This window comes from Styela clava, chromosome 5 (assembly GCF_964204865.1).
Source record: "Styela clava chromosome 5, kaStyClav1.hap1.2, whole genome shotgun sequence".
In the NCBI taxonomy this organism is placed as follows: domain Eukaryota; kingdom Metazoa; phylum Chordata; class Ascidiacea; order Stolidobranchia; family Styelidae; genus Styela; species Styela clava.
In genome coordinates, this window is record NC_135254.1 from 6,070,161 (window position 1) to 6,082,292 (window position 12,132).

Here is a 12,132-nt window from a genome sequence, read left to right on the forward strand (position 1 = left end):
TTATTCGTTTCAGATGCAGAGCCCGTCTATGTATTTAAACACAGTAAATTTTCCGCATGTTTAATGAAATTCTGTCAGTCTTATGCAATTCTTATCTTTAAGTTTTCTAATTGATCTTTGCTCCTGATACCGGTATGCTTGAAAAAGGATTGTACTTTCGCACAATTTTTATTGCCGTAGCGGGTCAAAGGTTATGAGATTGCCACGGGTCTGACGAAAGGGCAAAGTGCAAGTAGTTGCAAATTTTAGGTGGAATGGAAAATGAAATAGAACGCCATTTTACGTGAAACGTATTGCTTAGTATGTTAGGTGAACTTGTATTTGCGTTTGATATATTTCTTATATTCAGTATTCTTTTTTTTTATAAATAGTGTACAAGAGTAATTAAACTGTTTGCCTGCAAGGATGTTGTCCACTCAAATTATTCGAAATATGTCAACAGCCAATCGATTGTCACAAATCAAGAAACTGGTGGTAATTGGTGGGGGTCAAATGGGGTCAGGAATTGCCCAAGTATCCGCAGTTGTTGGAAATGAAGTCATAATCGTGGATCAAAATGAAGAATTACTTGCAAAATCAAGGTCAACAATTGAAAAAAGCTTGCAACGTGTTGCAGCAAAGAAATACAAGGATGAACCAGAAAAAGGGAAAACATTTGTGCAAGAATCTATGTCTCAGATACAAACAAATACTGATGCGGAAACTGCTGTGCAAAACGCAGATCTAGTGGTTGAAGCCATCGTTGAGAATCTTAAAATTAAGCAGGTGAGGGTTTGCCCCACAATTCTGCCTACAGAATTGGTGAAATATTCTTGCTTGCTTCTTGCAAATTAACCAAGGACATTTGGTTGTGCCAGTTCAGTTGTAGTCCCATAAAGTTTGTATAAAGCTGTTCTTGTTGGCAAAACTTTTATACTCGTGTCAGTATGGCACACTATCCAAATTCCAAGAATTTCCCTCCATTGGGCTCAATAAAACAAACTATGTGTCTCACAAACGAAGGGTGTCTGGCACCACGTCAGATGCCTCATATCGCGCCATGCTTGTCTCAATAATAATCCAAATTAATCGCAGCCGTCACGTGACCAAAATTGCCGTTTTTTGCCAAAAACTATCGAATGCCACAGTAAAAAAATTTTCCTTTGGTAAATCGGTTTATTTTTTCCCAAGGAATTCAATGATTACGTTATTAGATTGCGCTTTTTTGTAGTATTTTGTAACTTCATTACACTGTATTAATACCGATATTGAGGGACAACAATGTTTAGACGTCTCCCAAAGGAGGAGTGTCTGATCATCAGTAAAATGGGTTTCTCTGAAACGAGACAATGTTGCTCGATCTGTATAGTGTGCCGTACTGCGAGTGGCTAACTTACATGAAACCTGAATCTCAAGTTCTGCATTGTTATTAAGAATTTATTATTGAAAAAATGTCCCATAAATTGTTTTAGATAATTATGAAAAAAACGGGTCTAGTGAAGTAAACGCCGTAACTGCTTAAATAACGCCTAACAAAATTGTGAAGTGAAATTTTAATGTTAAAAGATTGAAATTACATTCATATTGTCTTAAAATGTCGCTGTCGAAAAGGTGGACGATTCATCTGTCCTATCGTGCGTCGAGTTGTCTGCTTTCCCTTTGACCCATGCGTATTCAGCGTATTATGTTCATGCAATACGGACGGACTTATTTTAAAAAAAAAAAAATTTGGGTTGTGTTTTCGCATCACATTTTGTTTGGCGTTATTTGGGCATTTACAAGATTCAATTTCACACAACATTCGTGTTTGGGGGTATTTAACAGTAACGGATCCAAAAAATCAATTAGCCAATTCACTTCATATTGTTTGTTTTCAGGATTTGTTCAAAAGCCTTGATGCTGTTGCTCCAGCCAATACAATATTTGCTTCGAACACATCATCTCTACCTATCAGAGACATTGCTTCAAGTACAAAACGAGAGGTGTATGTTTGTTGTTTGATGAAAGAAACTCAGTTTTTGTTCTGATCAGTTGATTTTGAAAAATAATGTAGAAGTTAGTGATAGTTAAATTAAGGAATAAATAGATATCACTATGAAGTTCATTTATTAGAGAATGACTTGACGTTGCTGACATAGCATGAGGTCTCCTTATTTCAATCTGTTAATCTAAATACTGAAATTAGAAGGCTCGGCAATAATAACCAACCCTAGTTGAAGAGAATCGAAGGTGGTTGACATCACAGTATAAAGATGGTATCGAAAGAAAAATTATGACAAAGAGAGTGAAAGTTATAATTTTATATGGCTATTTAAAAACAACCAGTTGAATTATTCAATAAATTGCAGTAAATATCCCACAAATCGCATTTATAAGCACAGTTATTCAGAGCATTTTTGGTAATGTGTTCAAAGTTTTCAAAAGTGGCTTTTATAATTATCATTTAACATTCTTCATTTATTTTAATGGAATTTTAGGATCGTTTCGGAGGGGTCCATTTCTTCAACCCAGTTCCTATGATGAAGCTTGTTGAAGTCATCAAAGCTCCAAACACAAGTCAAGAAACATTTGATGCTTTGTTTACATGGAGTAAATCTGTAAGTTTCGTCAATCAGTTGGATTTTTTAATGGCTGGTTTCAGACAGTTGAGCAAGGCACTATTCGCTGATATTTTTTGGAAGAACTGGAAAGTTTTGGCCATTGAGCTACCCAGTTTTATTGTACTTCGGGATGAGGTGGTTTTATGACTGTTTGGAATATGCTCCCCATCGAACCTCTGATTACCCTGCACGCAGGTTCTAATTCTGTGGGGGGTGATTATGTGCGAAACGATTGCTGGACTCCTCGCCGCCATAGGGTGATTCATGTAACCGCTGGTCTGTTGCGGCTTCTTCCAACACCAGATCCATGCATCTGAAACAAATAACTGGCTAACTAATTCCATTCCCTACATGGAATGGTATACGGACGAGGGCAAGGTAGGGGGGATCTACTATATGTTGAGAGGACAGGAACCTTTCTAGTGCAGCATTACCTACCCAATTTATTACACCCAATTGGTTGTTTGAGTTATTATTATTATCAGTCATATTAATAATTGATTTCATTTTTCAACAGCTTGGCAAGACTGCAGTTTCATGCAAAGATACTCCTGGATTTTTAGTGAACCGACTACTCGTCCCTTATACGGCAGAAGCAGTTCGCTTATATGAACGAGGCCATGGATCTATCAAAGATATCGACATCGCTATGAAACTTGGAGCTGGCTACCCAATGGGTCCTTTCGAGCTGACAGATTACGTCGGGCTCGACACTTGCAAATTCATTCTAGATGGGTGGAGAGAAGCTATGCCTGATAATCCATTGTTCGATGGCAGCCCGCTGATGGATAAATTAGTTTCGGAAGGAAAACTAGGTGTGAAGTCTGGAGAGGGATTCTACAAGTATAATAATAAAGGACAAAAAATGTAGATTTTTCCATGTGTATCAGGTTTCGAGTAATTTATGAAAATTTAGTTTGCAAATCAATTTAAATTACTTTTCTGGTTGGAGTAATTTCTGAGGCCTTCTATTATCTTCTACAAATCTATCATCCATTATGGGTTTCCTGCTCTGAATTTTTTCGAACGGTCTTTGGCAGCAGAATAGACACACTAAGAGCTATTTTTTGACATTAAAAAATTCATTATCAGAATTTTTGCATCCTTACTAGATATTTTTGTAGACCAGTGATTGTTTGCAACTTTAGCAATTAGTGCACTTATGACTCAACTCAACCATCCTCAAATGCCATTTTTTGATTCTTTTACATATAATACCACAGATGTCAAATATTATTGACCAAATGATATGAATCAGTCGTTTTTCCTGTTTATCTTCCATGGTGTAGAACAGTCGGGGCCCCCCGAAGTACGCGTCCACAAGTACTTCTAGTGGGCGTAGCATAATGTTTTTTGCATATAATATTTCTAACCCCCACCTGACAATGTTATCTAAAAAATTGAGTCAGTATGCCATCACAATCGCATCATAGAGCTTGCTAAAGTAATGAACTCACTAACGCCAGCAATCTCTCTCTTATGAGTATTGTTTCAACGAGAATATGAGAGAGTCTGTGCATTTTAGACGACCATACTTAGACTTTGGGGGGCGTATTTTCAGATCATGTGGGGGTTAGGAATGGCACATTCAAAAGTTGTTGAGGTAAACCAACTAGAAGTACTTGTTGGCAGGAGACCGAACAGCGAGTGGTATAATACTCAAATATTGCACTGCCTGTACTTCCTCATACCTAACAATTATAACTTTTTTAGTCAATATCATAATATATTTATTAATTTTGTCAGTTTTCTGATTTAATCAATCTGCCCAATCAATAGTTGCTAGTTGCTTATTGGTTTTGAAAAATAATGAAAAAAGTAGTACAAGACCATATTATAGCCAGTTTTATTATTGAAAATGATAAGCCAACCTATATAATGATAAACCTACCAAATGATAAACCAATGCATAAACTCTAACAACCCTTTTTGATGTTCATCCTGGTAGCCGTGTAAGTTTTTCGATGCTAGGATTCATTCAACCATTATTTACTTATTATTTTTGAACAAAAAAAAGATAAATCTCATGTAAGCTGAAGTTGGCAAAAATTGTTGAATACACCTATTTTTTGCATTTGTTAGCATCCATATCTCAACATAGAGTTATAGGGGAATAACCTCGGCTGAATTTTGTCAATTTATTTACTCTGGTTATGCATTTGATGCCCGGACCTTGAGTCCTAAAAATTCTGTGAGAAGGTTGGAGTTACCCTTTTGGTTTCTAGTGAGTAACATGACTGTTTATTTGTTACCTCTATGCAATTTATAACTAATTTATTGCTTATTGTTTAATTTCAATCAGCGATCAATAAAATTGTCAAATCAATATATGTTGTTCTTGTAATGTTTAATACTGCCCTTACATTTAAGATTTTCCCTTATTTTATCAATGGATGTTGCTATAGACCTATAGTTCTTAAGAGTTTCATACCCAAATGTAAATATTCATGTTCTGAGTCTAAGCTCTGGTGTTGATGTTGAACAACTGAGAGGCGCACATTCCCACTGGAATTCAACCACTACATGAAGAGTACTCCCGAAGCATGTAACCAAGATGGCTGTCACCGGAACGTAGTATATGTACCAGGTTAGGTCATAATTTCAGGTACAAATACTACGGGTGCCACTTGGCTAGTCCCCGAATCGGTAATAGAACTAAAATGAGAAAGAAATCATGGCGTAACTCCAACCTGGTACACATACTAAATTCCGGAGTCTGCTATCTTGGTTCGCATATGTCGGGAGTACCAAATGAAGTTATCTGCCCATAGGAAGTGGTAAAATGCATTTGCTGTCATACTACTGATTACCAGATGTGATCTGTGGTTGCAAATCTTGTGAAGGAATGGTAAAGCGAGAAAAAGGTGCTAAATTTTAATGTTCCAGTGTGGCAGCTATTTCAAGAGCCTGGCTTGAGTGATTATTTATTCCCTTGCCAATACAGTCAGGTCAGCTTTCTTCTCTTAGGGATATATGCAAGAAGATTGTTTACTAGTATGTTCACTCCAAGACTAAGAATCTGCCTAACTGAATTTAAGATCCTTAAAGAATTTAAATGCCGCCTCGTCAATGTAAAATAGTGTTGGTATATGGATGTCAAAATTAACAGTGTTTAAGCTTACAAGCTTCCATTCACTCGGAGTTGTAACAGTGTAGTGGGACTAAAGCAGTTATTATAGTATTAAAGCGATAATTATATTAAACTTTATGATGTAACTGCACTCCTATTTCTGCGCTAATCACTAACGGTAGGCACCTTCGGCTACAAAAGAGCCATGCAGCAGCCATTGTTATGACATATACTGTGTGCAGTGAGCAACTTTTGTTTTGTACATTAAGTGTGAAGTCGTTAAGAGGGCCACCCAAAAAATTGTTTGTGGGCCTTGTTTGACGACCACTTGTCCAGACGATAACTAGACATAACTTGGAAATCAAAGTAATTAATGTGGTTGACGCTCTGATAAATTGTCAAGAAGCCGCAAAATTATGAATCTCTAATCGCAACATATCAAGAACATCAAATCCAGTGTTATCAATTTATTAAACACATGCCTGTGAATGTACAATATGTTGCAACTTGCAGCAAAGATTGAGCTGTTAACCCTTTCCGTGCGGTGGGCACGTATACGTACGTATCTACGACAAAACTCGCTAGATTGCGACGGGTACGTTGATGTACTCCACTGTTTTATTTAGCAATCGGTCGCAAACTGTTGGTCTAGTTTTTCCGGGTTTTAGTTTATTGATAAGAAGTCTTCTTCAAGATTAACATAACCGACATAAAATCTCATGGAAAAAACCATGGGAATTTTATTTGCGGCGGGAGTGTTTTTGAAATTTATGCAAATTTCGGTGTTTTTTGGTGGTAATAGAAGACATATTATCCCTTCCATCTACCAAAGTATTTTGAGTTAGATAACGAAATTGCTACAGCAATATTATGCTATTGTTTGCCAACCAAGAAGCGGTAACAGTAAAGGATTTAGCGAATATTTCTATTTTTTATCACGGTTTAAAGTTTCAACACCCAAGAAAAAAAATGCCTGTTTTCTATCCGGTTTGTGACTCAGACCACCCCTTTAAAAAAAAATTTTTTTTTTAATCGCCAATTGCAAGCTCTTTAAATAAGCTTTCCAACGAGCCGTCAGTGGGCAGCAGAGGATCATTACTTTTTCGTTAGTCGATCGATTAGTTGTGGGGGTACAAATGCATAAAGTCGGCGTAGCAAATACGATTATTTAATAAAAAATAAAAATCGCATGGAAAGGGTTAAAGGATTTAGAAGCATTTCCCAAAACTAGGCTTGACTTAGGTCCAAGCCCTATCAGGTCCTCGGAATGAAATAAGGAGTCAAAAGCATGCATTGGGCACAAAATATTAGTATCATTCTCCAAGAGGGACAATGCTGTTCTATCACAGTCTGGATAAACATTTTCTTATGCCATGATGCTTAAAGCTTAAATCCCCACAGAAGTCTTGACTCATCCACAGCAGAAAATATGAGCAGGACTTATAGGCACAGTCTTTGGAAGATGTATTCGTTTCGTTAAATGACTTTTTAAAGGCAGAATGAGATACAAGCATACGAAGTATAATGTACATTATGTTAGTAGGGAATGGATACAGGGTGTCCATAAATTCTCTTTACAATTTCAATGAAGTCAGTTCTCAATATATCTTAACCAGGTTTGTTGTTTTTCATTCAGTAATTGTTCAAGTATTTTTACTTTATTTTAATACATCAGTAAGGGCCAGGACAATATATGGTATCGATAAATTCCCTTTGGCAGTTTTAAAAAATTTATTCTATGGACACCCTATATATTGTCCCTGGACTACTTTGGGCCATTTTTACTGCAGTTCAGCAGTAGATCCAGGCAAACAGCTATTCTGCAGTCGCTAAGTCTGTTTTCAACGAACAGTTTTCTTCTTTTTTGCAAATGAAGCTTTTTTCTTAAACACCTTCGATTTATTGAACTTCTTCTGACCTTCGAATGCTGTGTTCTTTGGCTTTTTGAAATTTGAATCTTTACCGGTCTTTCTTCTTTTCTTTCCACCAAATTTTTTAGTCACTTCACTGGTTGCAAACGTTTCTTTGTCAGGTTCCTGTCCAACTTCCTTTCTATACCATTCTGCGTCATCATCAACCTGTTCTAACTTTGGGGTCTCGGGTTCAAAATCGTCGTCGCTATCTTCATTTTCTTCTAACTTTCGTTTCATTCCAGCGAGTGACTTTTTCTTTAAAGTTTCTTTTTCCTCTTGCTTTTTTGCCACATTTTTTGCTTGTTCAGCTTTCCTTTTAGCTTTCAGCTTTTTCTTTTCTGCTTTCTTTTTCAACGTTTCCTCCAATTCATCTTTTGTCTTGTCAATCAAGCTATGATACAAAACATCGCCAGAACATAACCCTTCTTCACACTTAATGAGCCTCAAAGTCATTCTCGGACCAAGTTCAGTCAACCGTATCGCGCATTTTTGGTTCAGCAAATCGTCTTTCCCTGAAACACTCGTAGGAGGTAACTCAACTTCATTATGTGGGCCGTCGGGATCAGCTTCGGACTCAGACGCACTCCCTTCTCCTGGTTTTTGAGTGAGATATTCGCTAATATCACTATACTTACTCAAATCTGGTAAGTCTTTTCGAGCAACAAGTTTCTTCAACCGTCGACTCATTCCCATTGGTTTTACAGCGATGTTGAAATGTCGGAATTCAATTAGATCCGTTTCTTGGTCGTAACTGAAGGACACGCAACGTTTGACTTGATTTAATTTGACTTTGTGGATGTTGATAGAAGGAAACATATTCTGTAACATTGTGGCACAAAGCTTTCGTGGATTCACTTCAAAGTTGCCTTTATTTTCATCGGATTTGTTCGGAGTGTCTTTAAAATTATTAAGCACTAGTAATGGCGGGTGTCTAAATTGTCCTTCAGAAGTTTGAGGTCGTTTCAACGCTGATACAATATCATGATTTAAACTGTATTTTGTAACTTGAAAATATAATGTCGGACCTCTGGGAAGCCTGGCAATCCTCATATTCGTCCCATTTGGACTTTTACTAAACATAATAAAGTTTGTGACATTCAATGGACCCGCGATGGACACAAGATCTTTTAAAACATTCTTTTTACGAAGTTTTAAATTTGTAGCAGTATACGGTTCCATAACCAGTCTCATATCTTTTGCTAAAGTTGATACGTTATTTCCAACATGGCCTCTTTCGAATACAAATGAATGGGGAGCACGACTGATTTCTTCAATTTCTCGCAAAGCGTTTTTCGAAGCATTTTTCTTCGCCTTTCCTTTCTTTTTCCGAGCCATTATAGCGGTTTATATTCTATTTATAAATCAGTATATATACAAAAATAGAGAAATTGAAACAATGATTAAAAAACCCAAGAATAACTAAAATTTTATGATTACTGAAGTTTGCAAAGGGGCCATAGCATGGATGGGGGCACAATAATACGCGCAGAGTTGATTTTTTTACATTTCTCTTTACAAGAAAACTCCCCGTTCTTCCTAACTTCACTGTTTGATAAGGTTATTTTATTATACCGGGTGTTTTCACTTTGTTGAGCATGAAATGTTTGAACATAAGAGATATGAAATATGCTGATCATAATACCACAGGAATGATAAACAGGGGGCCATAAGTGCTAAGTCTCTGGCAGAAAGGTCAGGAACCGCTGCAATACTCTATGCCAGCACATAAGCTGAAATGTTAGAGAACAGCTAGCTATGTATTGAAAGGAGTGTTTTTTGTTGGGTATATTGCTATTTTCTAGAACCAAGGTGGTGGCCATGGAATTTGAACCTAAGTTATTTAACTTGCAACACCAAAACAATTAGGCCCAGTAGATTAATCACCAGAATTCACCAAGAATATTGTATATCATAACCCATTTCATAAACATATAAATCTAAAAGAAATAAACACAGTAAATTTGTATAGCAGAGATGGTTGTTTAAATTAGACATATTTAAAAGAAACTTTTTTAACAGTAAAATAATCTGATCCAATACCTATTAGGAAGATTTGACAAGAATATGGGGGGGAAAAAATCAAGAACTGACCGAACTTAACGAGAGGACTTAAAATGAAAAGAGAGAACTAAAATCTGATGCAGTCAAAAAAGCAGTAAGCCACATACAGGCATATCCAATGATATCAGAAATACACATGCAGTAGTACAAATTAATAGAAAATTAAATACCAATATTATTAGAAAATTTAATATAATATGAAGTAAGCCAACTTTATTTATTTGGCAATATAAAAATGTTTAACCATACACAAATTCAAATACTCTTTAGTTAAAAATGGCCAATTTAGTTGAGCCAATAATATTATTGAGTTTTGCCCATCATTAACAATTTAAAAATGTTCAAATTGAAGTTGTGTATTTAATGAAAGAATTATCTTGGACACATTGCATGTCGTCCTCCATCCACAGGTAAACTCATCCCTGTGACAAAAGACGAGGAATCAGACGCAAGGTACGCTATTGCTTCTGCAACCTCAATCGCTTTCCCAGGACGACCGAGAGCATGAGTGGTTTTTGTCCGCTCAAGAAATGTTTTATACGCGGCCTCATCCATTCCACTTCTTTTATGTAATTCTGTCACCGTTACACCAGGATTTACACAATTTACTCTTATACCTTTGGGCGCTAATTCAAGTGCGCTACATCGTGTCAACTGATCTAATGCAGCTTTTGATACATTGTACGCAAGCGCACCGGGAAATGAACGTATTCCATTCACGCTTGAAACGTTTACAATAGAACCCTTCGTCTTTTCGAGATGTGGAAGGAAGAGTTGCATCAACTGAAACACAGATCTTGTGTTGATGTTCATTATATCATCAAAATCAGTGAGAGTCGTATTTTCAATTGTTCCTGATTTGATTATTCCAGCATTATTAACTAATATATTGACTTTCTCAAATCTTTTTGTCGTTTCATAAACTATTTTATCTATTCCATTTGAAGAGGTAACGTCTGCTACAACACTAATGACGTTCGATCCATTTTTTTCACATTCGTCAGCAGTTTTTTTCAAATTTTCTTCATTTCTTCCCACCAGACACAAATCAGCTCCAAGTTTTGAAAATAATATGCTGGTTGCTCGTCCAATTCCTGAACTTGCTCCAGTTATTACACCAATCTTCCCAGATAATGATATCATATTTTTACACACACTGAAATTTTCAAATTCATATTAATATCAACTGTTTATAGACATTGCGAAATAATGCTAGTAGTTCTGTAGGTAATATATATTTTGAGTACACTTGGTGCAATATTTATTCTAATACACAGCTTAGAAAATGCTTAACTTCAATTCAACATGGAAAACAAGCAAGTAAATATCTGAATATGTATGTAAATGAATATTGTAACACATACTTCATTCTGTCATTGCTGCATTGGGAATCACTCACCAAAAAACATGTACATTTACAAGGACTGTGTCAGTACGATTAAGAAAAAAGACCTATCACATCCAGTTTAAATATAAATTATTTGAACTCCATTATGGTGTTACAAAAAATGACAACAAACAGCGGGACTGGTATGGTTTAGTACCTAATGCACTTCTAGTTGGCCTGGCTCAACAATTTTTGCATATGTCATTCCTAACCCCCACCTGACTATATAAGGCCAAAGACCTTAAAAAAAGACTACAAAATTGAGAAAAGACGTGGTAAGATAAATGTTCCAGTAAGAAAAAAATAGTATGCAACCAAATCAAACTAACTAATGAATAATAATTTTACGTTCATCGATTTTCGGTCATTCATTACTGCTTTGTTGTTTTTAACAACAAAAATGCATTTCAGCCATGTCTTTTATGAACATCTTTCGTAGTTTTACATCATCAGTATAATTTAGTTTGATACAATTTTCACCTTGTATTTTTGATTTCAAACAGAAGTTCATATTGTTCATTGTGTGTCTTTATCCGTCGTCTGATTCTTTTCTGAATCTGTACCATTGTTCCCTTATGCTGTGATAACGGTACCTTTATTGCTGTACCATCTTTACCGTTGTTTTGTTGGGTGACCTTTAGCGATTTAGACTCCACATCAGAAGGCTTGCTATCCTTTGTTCGAGATCACCATTTTTTTTTTTGCAAATAAGAACATGTTGAACGTTGTAGAAGACTTTAATGTTGTAAATAATAACAAAGAACAAACGATGAAGACATGACGAAATGACTTCGATCCGATCCAGACGAGGCTTTTGCCTCTTCGTCTCTCCTTCGAGCACACGACTTGACTCCCAAATACCAACCCTCCTAAATATTCGATTGAAATCCTATATATACGAATATGTGTATGGTGATATCGATTCCATTACCGGTATTGATTCGAGTTTGGAATACTAATTACCATATATCATCGATCCAATTATATTTTGGTTGTCATCTGTTCTCTAATTACAACGGGCCCTATATCAATCCAAATCATGAATTTGGGGAATCTTGCAATAAAAAATTTCCCCTTTTTTAAGAATTTTAGCTGAAATAACGAATTTATCCTTAAACATAT

The 12,132-nt window shown here is 36.1% G+C and overlaps 2 protein-coding genes and 1 pseudogene across 2 annotated transcripts; 1 reads left to right on the forward strand and 2 right to left on the reverse strand.

Moving 5' to 3' along the window:
- The first annotated feature begins 246 nt into the window (after positions 1 to 246).
- On the forward strand, positions 247 to 4,899 carry LOC120344086 (hydroxyacyl-coenzyme A dehydrogenase, mitochondrial-like). The gene is made up of 4 exons (XM_039413169.2): positions 247 to 765; positions 1,857 to 1,961; positions 2,457 to 2,576; positions 3,097 to 4,899. The coding sequence occupies exons 1-4, from the start codon at positions 406 to 408 to the stop codon at positions 3,448 to 3,450; spliced, it is 939 nt and encodes a 312-aa protein (XP_039269103.2). The 5' UTR covers positions 247 to 405; the 3' UTR covers positions 3,451 to 4,899.
- A 1,202-nt stretch (positions 4,900 to 6,101) lies between these two features.
- LOC120344079 (suppressor of SWI4 1 homolog) lies at positions 6,102 to 8,938 on the reverse strand. Its single transcript, XM_039413162.2, has one exon. The coding sequence runs from the start codon at positions 8,895 to 8,897 to the stop codon at positions 7,491 to 7,493; it is 1,407 nt and encodes a 468-aa protein (XP_039269096.2). The 5' UTR covers positions 8,898 to 8,938; the 3' UTR covers positions 6,102 to 7,490.
- Positions 8,939 to 9,474: 536 nt separating this feature from the next.
- LOC120344102 (3-oxoacyl-[acyl-carrier-protein] reductase FabG pseudogene) lies at positions 9,475 to 12,101 on the reverse strand (annotated as a pseudogene).
- Between the last annotated feature and the right edge of the window lie 31 nt (positions 12,102 to 12,132).